Source organism: Sphaeramia orbicularis, chromosome 17, assembly GCF_902148855.1.
Source record: "Sphaeramia orbicularis chromosome 17, fSphaOr1.1, whole genome shotgun sequence".
Classification (NCBI taxonomy): Eukaryota; Metazoa; Chordata; class Actinopteri; order Kurtiformes; family Apogonidae; genus Sphaeramia; species Sphaeramia orbicularis.
In genome coordinates this window covers 6796443-6819496 of record NC_043973.1, presented here as the reverse complement: position 1 = coordinate 6819496, position 23054 = coordinate 6796443, and the positions used below count along the sequence as shown (strand labels likewise).

Sequence of the window (23054 nt, the reverse complement as noted above, 5' to 3'; positions counted from 1 at the left end):
GATTATTGTAATAGTGTCTTTACAGGTCTACCTAAAAAAATCAATTAGACAACTGCAGCTCATCCAGAACTCTGCTGCTAGAGTCCTCACTAAGACCAAAAAAGCAGACCACATTAGTCCAACTCTGAGGTTCTTCCACTGGCTGCCTGTCCGTCAGAGGATAGACTTTGAAGTTCTGTTGCTGGTCTATAAAGCTCTGAATGGTTTGGGACCAAAATGCATCAGTGATCTCCTGACCCAGTATGAACCTACCAGACCCCTCAGGTCATCTGGATCCAGTCTGTTGTCAGTTCCCAGAGTCAGAACCAGACACGGAGAAGCTGCGTTCAGCTTCTATGCTCCACATGTCTGGAACAAACTTCCAGAAAGCCTCAGATCAGCTGAAACACTCAGTTTATTTAAATCCTGGTTAAAGACACACCTGTTCTCAGCTGCATTTTCTTTTTTTTTCTCATGCCTACACTTTTTATTGCTACCCTGCTGTAATGCTTTTAGTGTTTTATGTAAAGCACTTTGAACTGTCTTGTATATGAAATGTACTCTATAAAAATACCTGCCTTGCGTTGCCTTGACTTGTAGTGACTGTCTCCTTTTCTTACTATCACTATTTCACCTCATTCTTTTACAATTCTTCACCTCATTCTTGAAGAATGAGGTGAAATGTGTTGAGGAAATAGTTTTTTGGATATTGGTTACCTGTATCTTGTGAGATACGAGATGCAATCTATAGAAATATTTTCCACAAAACTAAATCTAATTTACCACAAACTCCAACGCAAACTGCAGCAAAAACAGTGCATCTAGCCAGTCATATATTTTTCCAAAGTTAGATCCCATGGGCTTCATCAACTAGGTGGAATATTGATCAACCCTGATGTGAAAAGCCAGTTCTGTCTCATGGACATAAATGAATCCTTCTAAGTGATATGATGGTTCTTGGTTCTGATTCTTGGTCATTTTGTAGATTTTCTTGACAGTTTCTGTTAATGACATTTTCTGACCAAGCACAGTTCAGATGTAATCAGACAGGTGGCCACAAACCAATCAAGTTGGCAGCTTCATGTGACCCACATCTCTACTTCAGAGTTTGGCTTCAAATTACATCCCAAAGCAACATGGCCACCTTTGTAATGACAGATTTTGGCTTCAGTTTTTACATAGTGGGAGGTAATGGCATTGCAACTTATACGATACATAACGAAGAGGGTAATTAAAATTGTAAATTGTTCATAGTAATGAAAAAAAAAAAAATCAACATTTATGCTTTGTTGCCTTGTTTTCTTAATCAACAACATATACAGATATGGAAAGATTGATTGGTACCCCTCCATGAAAAGAAGCATGTTACTAATATGACTTGCTAAAATGCTCCAGTTATGTTTGGACCTTGGAATTCAGCTTGAATGGTTTTAGATATTCTCCTTGGCTCTTTTGTCTACCATTTGCACTCTTTCTGATAAACTTAGGTTGATTTTATACTTGAGGCCACATCCTGGGAGTTTGGCTATAGTCCCATGGACCTATACATTTTAATGATATTTGAAACTGTAGTCAAAGGTCAGTGTTTTTGTTTTTTTTTTTTGGTCGACCAATTAACCTTTAATTAATTATAATTCTATGCAATTATATACTGTATTGTTAACCCACAACCCTCTTGCTGAGAAGCAACAGTGCTAACCACTGGCCTAAATATGATAAAATTAAGTAAGTAAGTATTTATTTATGTATTTTTTGGGGGGGGTACAAAGAATTTTGTCTAGGGTATTTAACATCTATTTTTTTTTTCTCTTTATTCTTTTTGCAATTTTATCAGTTTACTCTTTCATGTATGATGGACAGTTATTTATGACACAACTGCTTTTAATTTAACGACTTTTCAGGAGCTATGAAACAATATTTCAAAGAACTTTAGGAGCCAATAAATTTATCCACATCTGTACTGAGGACATGTATAAGAAGAGGCCAGATGTCCATTCTTGCATTCTTATACCTTATTATCTCCTAGCCATCACTTGCATTTGTCTTTCAGCAGGATTAACAAACCTATTTCAATGATCTGCATGAAACTTGGTGCATGGGCATGATAGGGGCCAAGGTTGAACATCAGTCTTGCAACAATGCCTTATTAACTCATGACCTGGCAATATTTCTGTGATTGTTATTACTTGTTATAACAGGTTAATACATGTCTGGAGAGTAAAGAGTCAATTATATAACTTGTGAGTTTTTCCAGCCGCAGTTAACATACTAGTAGTGAGTGTGCTAGTGGTTAGAGCACAACAACATCAAATTAAGCAATCAAAATATCAGCATAGGTTATCTGCCAATTTATCATGTGAAACATTTTCAGGCCCAGTACATGTCTGCAAAAGATGTTTTGCGCCATTTTGGTAAATGATCTAAAACAGGTTTTCTTCTCAAGTGGATTTGGACATGATGATGCATTTCTCTTTGTGTCTGTATCTCTCCTTCCTCAGACGGTGAAGCAGATGTGGCCGTTCATTTGCCAGTTTATTGACAAGTTGTTCAGAGAGACCATTGAGCCAGCTGTGAAGACTGCAAGCCCTTACCTGAGCTCCTTCTGCTTCACCAAGATTGACATGGGCGACAAGGTTACCACATCACAGCAATCTCTGAGTCAGATTGTTTATGGATTATATCACTCTTCACACAGTTGAAAATGCTAGAAAATGATTGATAGCTTGTTCCTTAAGGATGCAGCTTTCCCATTTCAAAGAACAGAGACAGTTTCTTTTGACAAAGTGATCCTTGCTCATGTATATTTATTGCTAACAATGAAAATTATCCATAATCCATAATGCGTTATGTAACCAAGTAGAGTAAAGGAAATGACCTCATAGAAAGGGAAAACATACAGCAGGATCTTGAGGCTGTAATATTTGTCTTTGCTCCTTTTTAGTATATATTCCTTTTTGATCCTGTTAGCATATGTATCAGGTCAATATAGCATTCATTACATCTTCCATCCATTTCTATGTCTGTCATAGTTTCTGTTTTATCAACAATCTTGCAACAATAATCATTTAAGTGTTTCCTATTTAGCATCCAGCAAACTGAAAGGGGGTATTCAACTAAAAATAAGCATCTTTGGTAGAATACTTATCAACTGTACGTCAAATACTGAAATGCTTTATGTCTACATTTCCTCTCAAACTGCTAAATATCTGAAAGTGCTTTTTTCAAAATAGTCCCCGTTTTTAAGTAGAGCAACAAACAGGAATCAAATGATTTTTGGAACTTCTTATGCATAGTTGATTTTTAATTTTATCATTTCTTATTAGCCTGCAGTATATGATCACTTGGTGTCATTTTAAATAGCACACAACTAAGTCAGCCAGAAAAGCAGAATCAACAGAAAAAGATTTTAGACCTTTGTTCAACATGACTTAATAATTCATTTTATAGCAATGGTTATAAATACACAAATAGGAGAAACTACAAAATGTGTTTTAATGTATATAATAACATAATCAGATATATGTGTGTAATGCAATATAGCCAAGCATATAGCCATTACCATGTCTGTCTGTCTGTCTGTCTGTCTCTGTCATCATTTTGTTTCTCCAGCAGAACTGGAAAACTATTCAGTATTTTTCCCCTGAATATTCAACCATTTCTCAGTCATGTGTTGTGCCTTTTGTCTGTGTTTGCCACCATACCATATTGTCATATTTTTGTTGATCAAATTTAGTTGATTTACACATTGCATAAAATATATCTTGAAAAGTCGCATATTTACTCCAGTGTAAGATGTGTTCTGTTTGTGGTAGGGGTGCACCAGACCATAGCTGATACTTGATGCTGGTCATCATAGTTTAGGCTGCTGACCCCATGACCTGGATCTGGATTGGAGGAAGATAATAGACAGAAGGATTGTTATGTTGTGACGTACAGGGTGGGGAAGCAAAATTTACAATGAACATTTAGTTGTTTTTTCTCAGCAGGCACTACGTCAATTGTTTTGAAACCAAACATATATTGATGCCATAATCATACCTAACACTATTATCCATACCTTTTCAGAAACTTTTGCCCATATGAGTAATCGGGAAAGCAAACGTCAAGAGTGTGTGATTTGCTGAATGCACTCGTCACACCAAAGGAGATTTCAAAAATAGTTGGAGTTGTCCATAAAGACTGTTTCATAATGTAAGAAGAGAATGACTATGAGCAAAACTATTACGAGAAAGTCTGGAAGATACTATTAAAGAAGAATGGGAGAAGTTGTCACCCGAATATTTGAGGAACACTTGCGCAAGTTTCAGGAAGCGTGTGAAGGCAGTTATTGAGAAAGAAGGAGGACACATAGAATAAAAACATTTTCTATTATGTAAATTTTCTTGTGGCAAATAAATTCTCATGACTTTCAATAAACTAATTGATCATACACTGTCTTTCAATCCCTGCCTCAAAATATTGTAAATTTTGCTTCCCCACCCTGTATAGTTTCACTGGACATCATATGTAAAGGTCCCACAAAATCCCGTTTGTTAGAGGTGACTTATGTTATAAGACCCGATAAGCTGCTGCACATTATACTGTATCTGTCTAGAAACTTTATTTTGGATAGTTTGCACTATAAGGAGCAACAGTTATTTAACAATCAGTGTTGTATGAAGAACACAATGGAATTGCCATAAAAAAAAAAATTTGCAAATGTGTTCAAATCTGTGACCATACCTCATTGTATTTGAATTTAATACCTGAATGTTGAATATAGTCACCTTCCTAAAATAATTGCCTTAGTAATTTTTTGACAAACATGACTTTTTTGCCTAAATCATCAAATACTCAATGTCTATTTAAGGTTTTGTTTTCCCTGAAAAATCTGAATAAAATAATTAGGAAGGTGACAATATTTTATTTTAAGACTTTGTTTAAACAGAATGTCAAAGTGTAAAGCTCTGCCCGACTATCAGAAACCAGCAGATAATGAGAGTAATATAGTACATTGATCATGCTGCTGGAGCACTGCTCACAACCTGTGAGTGCATTGGTCGTCACATTAAACTAAATTGGATTTGCAGATTTAAAAGCTGTTTTGTGTGAAGTTTGCTTAGTTTTCAGAACAAATTGCTAACTTTCATTGTGTTTGCCCCTGCAGCCACTGAGAGTGAATGGGGTGAAAGTCTACACAGAGAACGTAGACAAACGACAGGTCATCATGGACCTGGAGATCAGGTATTCCCTAAACTAGGACATATTCAAACATTGGATTTACTTGTTAAAGCTGGTGATATTAACAACAAATTCACAAAAATCTGAGAATGAGTAAGAAGCAGATAGCAAATGAAATTCATAAAAAATGTGGTACAGAGCTGATACAAATAACAGGTGTCTTATTTTTAACACTTAAATATGAAGCGCTTTGTGCCACGGATAGATGGATGTCTTGTGTCTTTATTACCTGCGGTTGTAATTTGCTGTCACAACATAATAATCTCCACATTATGCTGCATCTTCTCTTTTCAGTTTTGTTGGGAATACAGAGATTGGTGTGGATATCAAGAAATACTACTGCAGAGCTGGAATTAAAAGCATACAGGTAAAAGAGGCACATAAGCACAGTTTTTTTAATCCTTATAAGCCTGTTTTCCACCAGATTTAGAGAAACTTTTATTACCTGGAATTTATTTACCTGGATAAAAAAATTCCTGGTAATCTTGACTAGACTCCAGAGTTTTGACTAGACTCCATAGTTCTTGAAAATGTATTCAAGTGAGGCTCAGTTGTCAAGTTGGACTTGTCCAGGGAAGATATCCTAGGATAACTTCCCTGGGAGGGAAGTTGTCCAGAGAGGGAATTATTCTGTTACAGTGGCTTGAGCAAAATTCACTCAAAAGAGTGTATTCATTTGAAAAATGGAGCAGAAAAAAGACTGAAATATTTTATATGTTCAATGAGGTCCTGGCTTATTATTTAAGCTGTATTTGGGTGGACAGACAGTATATTGGTTGCACCTCTGTCACCCCCCACCCCCCCACCCCCAGTTTATCTGGGTTCCTTGGCACAGTATGCCAAACCTTTTGTTAGTGATCTGGGGGTAAAAGTGGACACGTACCTTAAGTTTGACATCCAAATTAAAGCTGTGGTGAAAACAAGCTTCTTCCAGTTAAGGCAGCTGGCAAAAATGTAACCTTTTCTCCAGAAAGACCACTTTCAAACAGTAATCCAAGCCTGTGTGACCATTTGGCTGGATTACTGCAATGCACTTTATATGTGGGTTAGTGGATCCTCCGTTGAATGTCTTCAACTGGTACAGAACGCAGCTGCATGTCTTTTCACTGACACAAGAACATTTGAGCACATTTCACCGATTTCAGCTTCACTCCAGTGGCTACCTATCCATTTTAGAATTCATTTTAAATTCTTTTATTTGCTTTTAAATCTCTAAATGGTCTTGCCCCATCATACCTCTCTGAGCTTCTGCACCACTTTGAATTTGGTAGACGCTGAGTTCACATAGGTCTTTGGTAGGATGCTGTCCCACTCTTTGGTGATGACCTGACACCTCACTTTCCTCCAGCTTGAATTAAATTGAATTCCATAGGTATACATACTGTTACATCGATATATATATACTGTTTTCATAGGCAACGCATGCTGTTAAGACTAGGGATGCCTGATATTGGCATAAAAATGTAATATCGGTGAATATCGTATCCGTTTTTTTTGCCTATCATTAAAACCGATAAAATAATGGCTTGATTTCACCACCATTTACCGATGCGTAAATGAAGCATTGTTTGTAGCTGAAAGAAATGTGCAGTTTACAAAATTGTACAGTAGAGTTGCCACACTGTAATAGACTCATGGAGGGAGGGAGAGAAAATAAATAAATATGGCATTTTTTCCACAACTTAACTCTTTCTCTGCCAATGACGAGATTTTCCGTTTTCACTGTTATACTGTAGTTGAAGCTGTTGCGGATCGTGTGAATTACTTTCCTTAGTCCAAAAACAAACAATTAAGCAGCTTTTTCGGAAAAATGACTGACCGGGTTTAACGTTTTTGCATTGGAGTCTCCGTATCCCACGTCAACGCATCCAGCGGCAGTCACTGAATGAGGAAATGCAGACTGTGCAGGAACTGCGCGCAGTCTCAAAAGCCTTAAAGATGATTATGGAGACAGAGTCCAACAATTCAATATATCAGGCATGCCCAAAGTCCGGTCCCTGGGCCAAATCCGGCCCGTTTCTAAATTTCCACCGGCCCGAAGCGTCTGTCATGAAATCAATCATATGTGGCCCGCCAGCACGGTTGCCCACAGTAAAGAATACACACATACAAAAAAAAAGCAATTTTACTGCCATCCTTCACCAGAAGATGGCAGTAGACCTGTGGCTGCACTCTTGCCGCGTGACCCCTTTGTAAACTATTACCACTGTGGTATGTTTTAGCCCATTTCTAAAATGGCAACTGGAACTAAAAAAAGGAAAGTTGACAACGAGGGCCACCGTTTCCAGGACAAGTGGAAATCGGAGTATTTTTCCACGGACATACGAAACAACTGCGTGTGCTTAATTTGTCAAGAGACTGTGGCTGTTTACAAAGAATTCAACATTAAGCGGCACTATCAAACGAAACATGCTAACTACGATAAGCTAACAGCAAACGAACACACCAAAAAACTGAAGCAACTTGAAGCTGTTTTAATAGCACAGCAGCGGTTTTTCACAAGAGCCCGTGAATCAAATGAGAATTCTACAAAGGCGAGCTACGAGGTGGCTATGCTGATTGCCAGGCACTGCAAACCTTTTACTGAGGGTGAATTTATTAAAGACTGCATGATGAAAATGGTGGAGAAAATTTGTCCTGAAAAAAAGCAAGAGTTTGCCAATGTTTGCCTAGCTCGTAGCACTGTGGCACGGAGGATTGAAGAAATTTCATCTGATATCAAGAGACAGTTAGAGGCAAAAGGAGTGGAGTTTGACTTTTTTTCGTTCGCCTGCAACGAAAGCACGGATGCGTCTGACACCGCTCAGTTACTGATTTTTTTGAGAGGAGTGGACAATGAAATGAGCGTGAGTGAAGAGCTACTTGACCTCCAGAGCCTTAAGGACCAAACGAGAGGAATAGATTTGTTTGCTTCTGTTTGTTCCGCCGTAGATGACATGAAGCTACAGTGGAATAAAATCACTGGGATTATTACGGACGGCGCACCTGCTATGGTTGGTGAGCAAAGTGGGCTATCAACCCTAGTCTGTAAAAAAGTCAGCGAAGAAGGAGGCAAAGCTATAAAACTCCATTGTATTATTCACCAACAAGTTCTATGTGCCAAACATCTGAAATATGATCACGTTATGAAACCAGTGATAAGGCTATTAATTATATTCGCTCCAGAGCCCTGTGTCACCGCCAGTTTCAACAGTTTCTGATCGACATCCACGCTGAATATGGAGATGTTGTGTATCATAATGACATAAGGTGGCTCAGTCGGAGGTCTACACTGCAGCGATTCTACTCTCTCAGAAAAGAAATCGGACAGTTCATGGAACAAAAGGGACAACCGATCCCAGAACTCTCCGATCCTGTTTGGTTGGCTGATTTTGGATTTTTAGTTGACATAACACGATATCTGAACGCGCTGAACACGAGCCTTCAGGGGCAAAATGCAGTGGTAAGCCAGTTGTGTTCACACATCAAAGCTTTTTGGACAAAGCTGCTACTTTTCCAAAGTCACCTGTCACAAACGCAGCACAATACCACACATTTCCCATCGCTGCAGGAAATGATGACCAGTTTTTCCAGCAAACAATATCAGTGCGCAAATGAGGAGGTACGTAGCAAACATCTCATCTCTGGCTGAGGAGTTTCAACAGCGTTTCAGGGATTTTGCAGCTATGAAGGGAGATCACACTTTTTCTTCTCCTTTTTCCGTGGATCCTAATGACGCTCCAGCCCACCTGCAGCTGGAGCTCATTGAGCTGCAGTGTGACGCGGAGTGTCACAGTCAGCACCAGCAACTCCCTCTTGTAAACTTTTACTGCCAGCTGGACAAAGACAGGTTCCAAGAGATTCGAACATTTGCAAAAAAAATGCTGAGTTTGTTTGGCTCGACATACTTGTGCGAGAAGACGTTCTCAGTTATGAACATTAACAAGAACCGCATGAGGACAAGACTAAGTGACTCACACCTGCGTGACATCCTGCACATCAAAACCACTGTTTTTTAGCCAGACCTGCCCTGTTTACTGCAGTCGAGATCTCAGTATCACCCTTCACATTAATACAGGTCAATTATTTTGTTTATTCTTCTGAGGAGAATAAACACTAAAGTCTCAGTGGATTGTTTTTGTGATGATCAAAACCACAGTTTTGTCAAATTTCAGTCAATTGACTATACTGTCCTTTGTCAAAATGCACTTTGATGTGATTTGTTTAAACAAAATCAATAAATACATGTTTCTGAAAAAGATTTCAGAGTCAGATTTCATAAATAGTTCATTTGCATTTAATTTTTTAAAATTATTTTAAGCTTTATCTATCCTGATAAGGCAATTGACAACAAATTCTCATTTGCAATGTCAACCTAGCTGCAGACAGCAGAGTAAAACAAAGCAAAATAAAAGCAAATGCAAATAAATATATACCACAAACTATACCAAGTGATATAGTTACATATTTACGTGTTAATTTACATTTGTAATAGTTCAAAGAATGTCAGACTGAGTGGTCAGCCCCCATACATTTCACCTCACCAAATCTGGCCCTCTGTGCAAAGTTTGGACACCCCTGCAATATATGATGGAGCTACAGAAGACCATTTAGAGACAGGAACGGAGAAATAGAAGGTGAGGGAGATGAACACGGGAAACACGGAGGCACAGGTCTGACACGAAGTGTGTGTGTGTGTGTGTGGGGGGGGGGGGGGGGCACGGAGCAACACGGAGAAAATGACAGACAGGAAGAAGAGAAAAGAGACATTTATAGAGGACATTCAAGGAGAAGACAGACACACAGACATGGAACAAGACAAAGGACAGCTAGTCTGCATCTGTTAGAGTGAGTTCAGATTCAGACTGAGGACACAGAACAGATTCAGCTGTATAATGTCAGCAGGGACACAGGTAAGACACCGTTTGATTTGGCTTTAGTATTAAGTTGAAGTATGTATTCTTTGCACAGACAGTGTTTACATTTTGAAAGCCTTGTTGCATTTGAGAATGCATCCAATGGGGCATCACAATAAAATTAGGCATGATGTGTTAATTCCATGACAGGAGATATGTGATGTTACCTAAATTAGTTTAATATCCCACATATATCGGCAGCAATATCGGTAGATATCGGAATCGGAAATTAAGCGTTGGACAATATCGGCATATCGTTTTTTGGCAACAAAGCCAATATCGGACATCCCTAGTTAAGACTGTTCATAAATATACATACTGTTTCACAGATATACGTAAATGCCTTCATTCTACTCTACATACTTTTAATATTGTTAATATTGTTCAGAGATATACATACCACAGCATGCTGTTAGTGTGTAACTATAAATTTCTGTCTGTTCTTATTGTCCATTTTATTTTTACTCTACTTCACTCTATTCTTATGTTACTCATAAAATTTAAAAATATATTTTCTATTTTACTATCTCATTTTTAGATTTTGTGATTTTATATTGGTTTTATTCTTATAGCACTGGTGTTTGTGAATATTGTTGCACTGAATAGAGTAGCACTCCATTGTACACACAATGACAATAAAGGCTATTCTGTTCTATTCTGTTCTAATTCTATTCTATCTCACAACTGCCTCACAACTGATGGATTGTATTCAGATCAGTCAACATGCTGGGCCACTCTTCACAACATAAACTGACATGTTTTATCAGTACACATCATGAATAAGTCTCATTTCATTCAGTTAAAAGCACAAAAAAACATGACAGAGCTACTCATTAATGACAGACTTGCCTGGTGTTAGATGCCACTCCTTCAGCCATGACCGCAGTATTAACCCCTGACCTCAATATGGAGACTTTTTTACATAACATATTGACACAGCATTGAGGAGATATTATCCACTCAGCTGTTGGCAGACATCGGACCATATTTGCTGTCCAGAGATCAGAGAGGGGGAGAAAGTGAGGCAGATGAGATTTCTAATATTTGTAAAGAGAAAAAGCTCCATGTACAAAGCAGAGTCAATATTTGCCTTTGTGTATGCTTTGTCTTTATAGCTCTGTGTTGACTTTTCATAGGCCGCCAAAAGAATAAACAGTTCACATACTGAAATATTTTGACAGATTATTATGAACAATGAGCCTAACATTTAGTTATTTGCCTCTGTTACTGGATGTCAGACTTCATCAGACTCTATTTTTTTAAAATCATTTTTTAATAAATAAATACACAAAAAAAACAATATTTTCTTTCTAGTGGCTTGATTCTACCACAGCATTAATCTGCAGCACACAATTCTAAACCAACTGTACTCAGTCAGGAGGGCTTCAGTAGTTCCACTGCAAAATATTTGATGAGCTAAATGTTGTGTGCACTGCTGCTGGCAGAGACCACCTGCAGTTGTGCTGCACAACCTGCTTAATGACAATAATGCTTATTCTATTTTGTTCTGTGTTGGCATTTGATTACATACACAGCTATGACTAAATTTGGTGCTGCAGACAGCGGACTACATATCTTTGGTTTGAGTCACTGCAGACTCTTGAGACAGCAGTGTCCACAGGGGAAATCTGGAATGACTATTGATTTTGCACGCATTTTCCAAATAGCCTGGGACATTTTTCACACATTTTTCGCAGATTGGACATTGATGAGGGCACTAAAACCATAACAGACTACATAAAATTTTGTGTTCACTGTGTGGCAACAAAAAAGATATTATCATGTATCCAAAACAACAAACCTTACATAACCAAAGAGATTAAAGACTGTATTAACCACTAAAAATAGGCTTTTAAGAATCATGACCGAGTGGGGTTAAAAACAGTGCAATGTGAACTGAATCAGATGTTAAGGCAGGCAAGGAAGAAACAAGGACAGTATGGTGCAGAATTTTTCCTCAGTGGACTCTAAAAGCTCTGGGAATTAATGAAAGTGGCAGCTAACAGGACTACAAGAGGAAAAGTCTTATAACAGAAGATGAATCAAAAAAGCAATGAGCTCAATGACTTTTATCTGAGATTTGAAATACAGGACTTTTTCTTTGGAATGTGCTAATATTTTAAAATCTATTACAACTACTGATTTGTGTACTAGGTTAATAGTCAATTCGTTCAAAATCAGGTCAGTCTTCAGTGGGGTTCACAAAATAAATCTGCTGGTCCAGATGGCATCTCTGCTTTTCTTTTGAAGACTTTTTCAGAGGAGCTCATGCCAGCCTGGTGCCCTGCCTTCAGCAGTCTGTAGATCAGCAACACAGTCCCTTCACTCTGGAAAAAAATCAACTATTGTTCCAGTCCCAAAGAAACTCTGCCATCTTTTAACAATGATTTTGACCGGTGGCTTTAACTTCTGTAGAAATGAAATGCTTAGAAAATATTTTGTGACCATTTTAAATCAGAGATGAATTCTGACCTACATCCTCTGCAGTTTGTTTACAGGCATGGCGGGGGTACAGATGACGCCATTAATGGCATCACTCCCTGTCACTAAAACACCTTGAAGACCCAAGGCCTGTGCACCTCTTTATTTATCAATTTTTGCTCTGCTTTTAACAGGCTACAGCCTCATTTACTGATTCAAAAACTAATTAAACTGTCTGTAAACCCCTTTATTATTAAGTGGTTTTATTCTTTTTAACTAAAAGAATTCAAAATGTCCGAGTTAATAACACCATCTCTGACTCAGAAAGTATCAACACAGGTGTACCTCAGGGCTGTGTTAGTTCACCTGTCCTTTTTACCCTTTATACCAATAATTGCACTAGCAGCTTCCATGGAAACCCCATCTTTAAGTTCTCAGATGATACTGCCATCCTTGGCCTCCTGCATAGCGACTCAAATCTCTCACTGTACTTTAATGAGGTACAGTCTTTTGTCCTCTGGTGTGATGTAAACCTTCTTACCAGAAATGTAAAGAAAACTGAGGAGATGGTGCTTAAACCCTCATTCAGTTGGTGATCATACCTTGGGGTGCTGTAAAGGGGGGTTAAACATTACAAATTCATGTGGCCCAGCATTCCCAGGGGGCTCAGTGAATATAGGTTAGAAGTTGTGAAAATTTCATGTAAGCTCTGGAGTAACAGAGAGGCATAGAAGCTGGGAGTGTCGCGTTCCAAGTTAAGTTTCACTTTCGGTTCCACGCCAGTTATGGCACTTATGGACCACGCCCCCTATATGGATAAGTGAGAGATGACGATGAAGGCAGGAGAGAGGCAGGACCACAGCAGCAGGTCCAGAGTTGATCTAGGCAAGGAGTAGTTTGATTTTGACATTGTTGGAGACACAAAAGTGCTCACATGATGAGGCTTCTTAGAACACCAGACTTAAAGCTATACCTACCAATGTGGCATTTCTCACAGCACTTAGTAAAAGTTTGAACATGAACAACCCACCTCCCTCCAAAGCCCCGCCCGCTTCCCAAGTCGTCAGAAATTGACGCATGGTCAGAGCCCTATAGCGGCACTTTTTGATGCAGGGGGTATCCCTTCCACGTCGAAATCCGACGCGGAGGGCAGCCTGATAGAACAGCATGTAAATCCCTCAGCGTCGTTGAGCTCTGACGCTTTCCTCTTACCTGATGCGCGTGGTGGAGGCGGTGGTCCGGTCTGCTTTGGCGTGTCCGTGGACCCCTCCCTCAGTAATCAAATGCATCATCCACCTGCCGCGGCTCCTGTTTCATCAGTAGACCCTGTATTTAAGGGTCTGGTCTGTGCAGTGCTGGGTCAGTGTCTTTCACTATACCTCATCGCCCAGGCGATGGATGCGCGCACTGTGAATGCGCAGCCTCTGCAAATTTTCCGTGGACATTTGAAGTTTCATAGTCCATACGTTTATCATCCTACATAATCCTACATTGTGTGACACCAAGTACATGTACCTGTATGAGTCCCACGGTCATAAAAGCTGACCTATGTGCAGACCTGTCTGAGTCCAGTGCAGCTGACTTCCAGCTCAGTCAGGTTCGGCCAATTATTTTATTTGGACCGAATAAAATGATTGGTCAGACTTTTATCAGAAATATATGAGAATTAAACATTTTTGAGTTTCAAAACCTGGTTGATTTCTTTTACACTTTAGTTTGACACATGCTTTTTAGGAGCATTTTAAGATGACAAAAGAAAAGTGTAACAGTGCCACATCATACGGTATAGCTTTAATATAAAGCTCTGATTTTAAAGCCACATGGGTGAAGCATGGTTATTCAAATCATCATCACACTAACATTTGTCACAATGCTGAATCTCATGACTAACATATCCATTATTATTTAACTTCACCTGTGAATTTCCAGCCTCTCCTTCAGCTTCTTCTTCTATACCTCCTCCAGCATCTCCTCCTCTACCTCCTGCTTCTCCTCCTTCATCCCCTCCAGCCTCTCTACTCTGTCACCTGACAAAAATATGTTGATGCATGACATATGAACAAAACAGGGAAGAACGATCATAGAGTTTGATGGTACAGTTATTGCCTGAGCATAAAAGGCTTTTGCTTTCAATTATTACATGTAATTTATTTTCCAAAAATATGGATGATAAAAATCACATCTAGAATCTGAGGTTTTATGGTATTTTCCTCACAAATTTACTTTGTGTTTTAAAACATTAGTTGTATTCGACACAAATACATGAAAATAAGTAAAAATAACTTTTAAAAAGTATATCTCTTTGGCATTAAATATTGTCTTATTCAGTGGCCCAATCCCAATTCAGCCAGTGGCCCTCCACCTTACCCCTACCCCTCCATTTTACGCATACACGTGAAGGGGTAGTGTTGTCCCAATTCTTTATCAGATGGAGGGTAAGGGCTAAGGCGGAGGGCTGTATAGCCCTCGAAACAGAAATTTTTCAGGACCACACTATGCATGCAAGGGTAGGTGAAATTTCCTATAATTCTGTTTGAATCAATGACAAGATGGAGGTAAATACAGCGGAAAAGTGCAGCAGTGTGATGAAAGAAACACACAAATGTACGTATTTTCTTTGTAAACAACATTAATCATTTAATCAACCGTTTAATGCCATTTCAATGTGTTATAGACCGCATTTTTGCAGTTTTTTAGTTGATCGCAGCAAAAGAAGACCAAAGCCCAGGCAACAGAGATGGTTACAGCCAGTTTTCTTTTCTTTGACATCCTTTCAAATCCTAATTACCAAGCACACATACACAAACACACACATGCACGCACACACGCAAACAGACACAAATACAAATACAAACGCAAATGACACCACTGACATTAAATCTGTCTAGCTGACATGACACAGGCAGAACAAATTGCCAAACATGTTGACAACTTACACTTGCAGTTGCAGATACATGCATTGCCTCCTGTCCTGTCTGGCTCGCAGGGTTGCAAGTTGCTTTTACAAGCAGGTGGAGTGACAGCATTGATGGCCAATCACATGTACGTTAGCAAGAAACTGGGAGAGCAATCAGAGAGTGATTTTAGGTTAGAGGTGGGACTTCGAGCAGAGACCGACTGTTTAACTTTTTGTGTGCCATAATCATTGGACTAAACACTACGACAGCGGTTGTATGATAGTAACTACACAGTAGTGGCTGGATATTGGTAGGGACATGTCCCTACCATCCCAACCCAATTCTACACTGTAACAAATTTTACATAAAATACTGGCAGCTAGAGTTGCCAGCATGCTACTGTTATTTTACTGTACCTCTGCTGTAATCTACAACTACAGTTTCTTACTGTAAAAAGTATTACGGTACTGGGCTGTATGTAATGTTCCTTTTACAGTAAAATACTGTTAGCCACAGTTGCTGCATTTTACAGTAACTACCGAATTCCAAGAAACATATATTACTGTAAAAACATATTTAATGTAATATTTACAGTATAAACACAGCAGAAGATAGGATTTTAACATTTCAAATTACATTTTAAAATACAAAATCATGAACATTCCTAGAAAAAGCTCAAACAAGAGATCACCTTATAACATTGAGCTTTTATTAAATTCACTGCAACAGCAGCAAGCATTGTGATGAGCTTGGTTGGAGGCCTTCACAGACAACATGGCTTTCAATGCTCCATCCAACTTCCAGATGTGACTTCATCACCTGCAACTGATGGAGACAAGGATGAGATAATGTCCAAAACGGTATCAGATATATTGTTTACCAAGAACCTATGTAGTCACTGTAAGGTATGAAAATTGGGTTACGATGAACCCAAAATTCTGAGTGATACATTTATTCTATACTTTTTTCGTACTTTATTTAAATTTGGTATCATAAGTTATACTGCTACCACTTACAGCTATTCTTGTCTTACAGTGGCAAGACACTGTCATGGAAGGGCAAAAGCAATTATTTTATTACATGGATATAGACAGACAGCTAATAGGCAGACTGAATGACAGACAGACACAGACTGACACACATCCACACATAAACAGACACATACAGACACTTCCCCAGCAGTATTAGTCTTGGACTGGCTGGAGGGTCAGGGTGAGCTCAGTATCAGCTGCAATGGAAGACATTTGGACAATGGTATAACAATTATGAACGACACTGTGTTTATACAGCTATAAGCTACAGACAGTAAATAAGGCACATATCCTATACAAACTGCCCACAAGAGGGAAAATTTGCCATAGTCACTTTTATGAAAACAGTGGTTAATTATATCAGTTAATATGGAGGTCCACGTTAGTAAATTCCACTTTACAGATTTCATGTCTTAGAAATGTACCCTTGGGGCAGCGATAACCATGCAATTGACACGCTGTTTAGTTTAACTGTGTCCACTTCACGATAGCTAGTATGCTTCAACTTACTTAGCTGCATGTTTGCTACATAAGGCTAACACCCCGAATATGAAGCAGTATTACACCACCTGTTACACTGCGCAAGTTGCATCCGGTGTGAACGCGGTTTATGGGGGCAATTAATGTTAATGACCCAAAATTGCCACAGCATGGTGACAGTTCCATTGATAAAATCACATTTACCTGATAAATGAACAACTGGAGCAGGATGGAGTGATGGCAGTGTTGGTAGAGAAAAGATGAAAGCATCGGTGGCCTCTGTTCCAGTGCTGTATGGTCCGGGGAAAATAGGCGTTTTTTTCTGTATGTATTTTTTCCTTCTGTTTCGTAAAAGAACCACTAACCTTGATGCAGCCAGTCTATAGTTAACATTCGTTAGATTGAATCTTTTCTAAACAGAGCTGGTGGGACTTGATGCCAATGACTTTGTTCAGAGCAGTTCTGGGCGGACAGCAGTGGAGGAACTGAAGAAAATACTGTAAATACTGTCAAATTTTACAGTACTTACTGTTTTTAAATTTCCTCCTTAAAGACCTCATTATTTACAGCATTATACTGTAATTTACAAATAACAGCAGATACTGTACAAAATGTACCGTTTTTTTACAGTAATTTGTTACAATGCACCACTGGATCCAGGGAAACCTGTGAGGCAAAGAGACTCCGGGAATAAGACAGACTAAAAAATCTCAGAGGCATCAATTAGTGATATGTGGGGTATTTAGAACTGTTTAAAACCGACTAAGGCTTTTTCCTTTTTTTTTTTCCCCCACAACATTTTTTCCAGTTTTTTTCCCCCACTAAATTTTTTTCCTGTTTTTTTTTCCCCCACAATTGGGGAGGTGTTCCGGGCATGTCCGGTCATGAGGAGACCTTGGGGAAGACCCAGGACACGCTGGAGAGACTATGTCTCTCGGCTGGCCTGGGAACGCCTTGGGGTTCCCCCGGAGGAGCTGGAGGAGGTGTCTGGGGAGAGGGAAGTCTGGGCGTCCCTGCTTAGACTGTTACCCCCGCGACCCGGCCCCGGATAAAGCGGAAGATAATGGGTGTAAATGGAATGGAATGTGATTTACCAAACCTGAAACTGATTGCGGTGGCTGATTTTTCATCTATATTTAGTGCGTCTGAAAGGCAGGTTTTAACTGGCACAGCTTCACGCAAAATTGGCTGCAGTTGTTGTGGTGAGGAGGTGGCATGGGCGCAACCAAAGGCAACGCAGAGAACCGATCTGTTCTGCTCATGTCAACGTTTATGGAATGATGGAAGAAAAAAATAAATAAAAAATGAGACATACACCCCCCCCCCACACACCTATCTGCCTGTACATTTAAGTTAGATGAAGTTTAATAACTGTGTTCACTGTAATGGTTTGGTGCCCTCTTGTGGTAAAATATAAACAGTGTTTTTGAGTTTTGCACAGAGTGTTCAGCGCATGTGCGAGGAATACTGAATGACGGAAATGTAATGAAGAAGTGGGTTTGTGCAGAACATAGTACTTTTGTCTCAACATGTGTCGCCTTGGACATCATTTGTCTTTTTACATGTTCTAAAAGTGATGTCGGAAGACAATAAACAAGAGAAAAGGACTATCTTGTCATCATTGGAGCCTATATCACACGTGTTAGCTAGCTGTCTAGCATATGAAAAGAAGAGACTCGATGCGAGGGCAGTAAACACACACTTTAGGCCAGGACCCGACTTCTGAGAGGCGTGTCTCTCTCTCTCGCACGGGTGACTGTACAGGATAGGTTCGAGCACTGCACACACACACACACTCGCACACAAACAGCACTGTCCACGGTGTTGTGACTGGACTCCTGAACCGGCTATATAAGCACTGATGCGGAGGGTTTTCTTACATGCCCAGGGGCTTAAAAGTATTCATTCACCATACAGAGCAACATACATAGAGAAGTTATATATTTCACTAATAACACACTTCACCACTGATAAACAACAACAGAGAAATACCTATCCTCCCCTCTGTGTGGAAAAGGAGCAACTTCATATTCATGAGTACTTGGGTATCCCAGAGCAGTTTTTATAGTGTATTGTCTCCATGACTACAACCAGTACCACATGCAAAATCCACATTTAAATAGGACGGTCTCCAAGACTTTGCCCCTGTTGTCATTTGTGCAGGCAATCTTAGTTGATCTCCCATGACACGTAAATCAATAGCTCAACACATTTTTTTAGTGCGAGCAAACACGTTTGCGCCCGTTATTTGCAATCTTAGTTAAATCAGGCCCTAAGTCTTTTTATGGTTTTTATTTTTTCCCATACCAATTTGCATATGCATTTCCTTGCACTTAGAGTGCTTAGGGAGCTGCACTCGTCTAGTTTGGATTTGTGCGCTGTGTATGTTTTTGTTACCAGTTAAAGCACTTCTTTTCTTTTTGCATGTAATACAGTGGTCACGGTGTGGGGTGCGGGGCCACTGGACCCCTAAAGGCTGGGGCGCTGTAAAGGGGGGGTTAAACATGACACATTTCACGGGGCCCAGCATTCCAGGGGGCCAGTGGATATAGGTTAGAAGTGGAAATTTTGTGTAAGCTCCAGAGTAAAGAGAGGAATAGAAGCTGGGAGTCGGACTCCAAACTTTAGTTTCATGCCAGTTATGGCACTTATGGAACCACCCCCCACCTACATAAACCCCCCCCACACACACACACAGACACCACACCCACAACAAATTTTCAGATACTTTTATTTTTTTAAGACCCACAGCGTTAACCTGTCACGGGCACACAATTGTTAGTTACGCACTAGATCATACCCCATGCTAATTCATGATGAAAAAATCAATCAGGTCAGCTCTTACAGGTATCTAGGCATTCACTTAGATAACCTTTAGCTGGGAAATACACGTTATTAATTTGTGTTCTCGTTTACAGCCAAGGCTGTATTTTTTACGCAGTCTCAGTAAGGGCTGTAGCGATACACTAACTCACAATACAATACGATACGCAGTATTCAGCTCAAGATACAATATATATCTGATACTGGGCCAACGACACAATTCGATACGATTTGATACAATTTGTGTACACTTACATCATTTTCTGAAAGATTTTAAAGGGATAGTGATTTTGTGACATCTTGTGAGTGTTCCGATTGACTTGGATGGAATTAACTGAACTGAAACTGAAAGCCAGCGATCAATTACACAATATATGGCTCTGACGGACAGAGAGTCTACATCTGCAAATGCTGGACAAAATGAATCAAAGATGTGATAAGAAAATTAGTTTGATTTATTGAAACAGTGCAAACTGTGGCTTACAAGCCTTTGAAAAATGCAGTATCACAAGGAACAAACCAACTCACACAGTGTTTCCTGTGTAAGTGATCTGTTGGTGTGGTGTGTGTAATCTGGGGAGTGGTGGGAGTGCACAGCACGCATGTTCGGCTGGGGGCGTTGGGGGGGGGTGCACACAAGCGCGATTCGGTCGGTCGGGGAGGGGGCGGCAGGGCTCAGCCAGTTTCTACTTATAATACTATGGGGTTCGGGGTGATGCGGACCGTGCCACTTGTGGAAGTGAAAGTGAAACTTAATGCTCATTTATGCTCAATGTGATTGGTGATCGATTTTTTTTGTATGAAATCTATGGTGTAGCGGCATGATTTTGCTGTGGCACTGGATCGCTTCCTCTTCTTCTTAAACCCGAGTGCTCCCACACATCTGCTTTTGAGTATGAAAGTGCTGGATTTATATTCGCCGCTATTCTCCAGAATTTCTTAGCTCTGACGGCGTATACATGAAGAGAAAGACATCGCATCTGTGTAAAGAGACTATCTAGATGGGTAACTTGCTACAAAATATGCACTTGCAGCGACACTAGGGCGGGGGGGGGGGGGCGGGTGGGGGCTGACCCTAATCGCTCTTCCTGCAAGCAACGGGGGAAATGAGCTACGAGCAGAGTGCCAATGGAACACGGGGGATTGAATGGGGCTGAAAAATCGATACTTTCTGGGGAAATAAAATAGGATATATATTGCGGAATCAATAAAATTGCTCTGGCTTATGACTCAGGGGTGTTGGTGCTGATCAGAAGATCATGTTTTGTTTTATCAGGCTATTTAAGAGAGCATTATTGGTATAGTAGTCAGTCTGGTACTGTAATCTCTCTGTCCAGTTAATCTAGACTTGCTTGTCTGGTGCAGACCGCCATGAAGGTGTAGGGAGGACTGAAAACTCTTCCCTGCTCTCCATCTATGAACAGTCAGTTATCCGGCTGGCGCAGCAACCTTATCCGACCCTTCCTACATCCTTTACCCTTAATATGAACTGCCACCATCTGGTAGGTGATACAGAGTCCCCAATCTAAACTGAACTGCTTTTAAAACTCGTTCGTGCCCACCTCAATCAGTGTTTTGAATAATTTTTCGTGGAGAAGTAGCTGGATTGTACAATAATGTCATGGTGTCATCTCTTATCTCTTATCTTTGACCTTACCTTATCTGCAGTATTTTATTCTTTGTCATTGTTATTACTGCTAGCATGTTTCTTTTAGCTATCTGTGAGAGTCTTGTGCAATATAGGTATGTGCAATATATGTGGGTAATGTGATTGCATCTTTGTTCTAGTCTAATACTTCTCCAGGGGTGATTGCAAAAATACATCTCAAGCCTGAAAATTGTTTCTTCAGGTCAGGTCATGAGGAACATGACCTGACCTGGTGGACCTACATCCAGCAATTTGCAGGTCTGCATAGGAACAAATTAAGAAATCATACACCCCTGAGCAATAAGGTCTGTGGGACCTGACCACCCAACTCACATTGAATACAGATCATGTAAAGGGTGGTTCAGGAGGCCCTCCCCTGTGAAAATTTTGAAAATTATAGCACCTAAAGGATTCTTTTCATGCAATTTCAGATAGAAACTACTTGTTGAGTATTGCGCCAGTACAATGTCAATGGTGATATAATAAGGCTTGGTTTGGGCTTTCACTTCCCCATAAATAAGAGGTTGGGGCCAAAACAACATTATACATATAATCTTATTTTTTCAATGCTGTTTAATTCACATTGGACATCTAACTCTATATCTAGAATCACTTTGAGAAAGACAGAGAGATACGTTGCATTACTCATCTCCTCCCAGCCCCTCCCCCGTCTTACTGTTTATTGACCCCCATCTTATAAGCATCTTAAGTTTCACTTTCAGTTTTATGGCCATATGGTTTTTGTGTACTCATCTTGCGGTATGACCAGGAAGTAGCAACGATTAGTAAGGCTGAAGTGAGGAGGGCATTAAAGAGGATGAAGAGTGGAAAGTAGTGTTGTAGTACTTGAGTCTGGTATCGAGACCATTTTCTGATGTCTTGGTCTTGTCTTCAACTTGACAAGGACTCGGTCTTGACTTGGTCTCAGACCACAGTGGGAGGAGAAGGACTCGTAATTTAAGAGTGAGTCCTCGAGACCAACAGATTTCCATTCCATTCCATTTCAGCCGCTGGTGTTGTCCAGGGTATACCTACTTATTTTGCAGTCAGCATTGCTTATACCCGCTTCTAAATCCCCTGTGATGCACACCATTCAGTGAGTGAGTGTATCCAGACCGACAGAGAGGAGTGGTCTGACTGGGCCAAACTGGCTCTGCTCCGCCTGCCAGATCCCGCCGTCCAAGGCTAGGCTGAGCTAAACTTGGTGCTGAGCTAACTTTTACTTCAGAGCCGAGCCCGAGTCTCCAGACGATGTTTGCGTATGCACGACTCACATTCGTCCGGAGATTCGAATCGTCCCTTGACACTGACCACCTCAGGAACCTGATTGGACACCTCAAGTGACAGTGCCACCCCAGTTGATTGCCAGGTCACTGCACAGCTCGTTGAATGATGTGCGATTATTCGAAAGGGTAACGAGAAAGGCAGAATAAACGTCTTTCAACTTGCTTATGATTAATATCAATGACCCACATACTTCAAGTTTAATTCTAGAAAGTATACAAGGACCTGGTTGAAGAGCCATGGTGCTGCCTCTTCTGTGTGTTCTAGACAGTGCTGTGTGAATCTCCACAGAAAGCAAATCTGTCTGGAATATACTGTAGTCTGAGCAGAGGTTAGAAACCTAGTACTGGGTTGAGAGAGTATATCACTGGTGATG

At 40.1% G+C, this 23054-nt stretch overlaps 1 protein-coding gene across 5 annotated transcripts in view; it reads left to right on the top strand.

Annotated features, from left to right (window-relative positions):
• esyt2a (extended synaptotagmin-like protein 2a) overlaps positions 1-23054 on the top strand; it is a 156057-nt gene that overhangs the window by 58097 nt on the left and 74906 nt on the right. For all 5 annotated transcript variants that reach the window (XM_030159732.1, XM_030159734.1, XM_030159733.1 and 2 more), the window contains exons 4-6: positions 2476-2612; positions 5126-5202; positions 5494-5566. In XM_030159732.1, coding sequence (XP_030015592.1) covers positions 2476-2612; positions 5126-5202; positions 5494-5566 — 287 coding nt within the window. The remainder of the gene's footprint in view (positions 1-2475; positions 2613-5125; positions 5203-5493; positions 5567-23054) is intronic.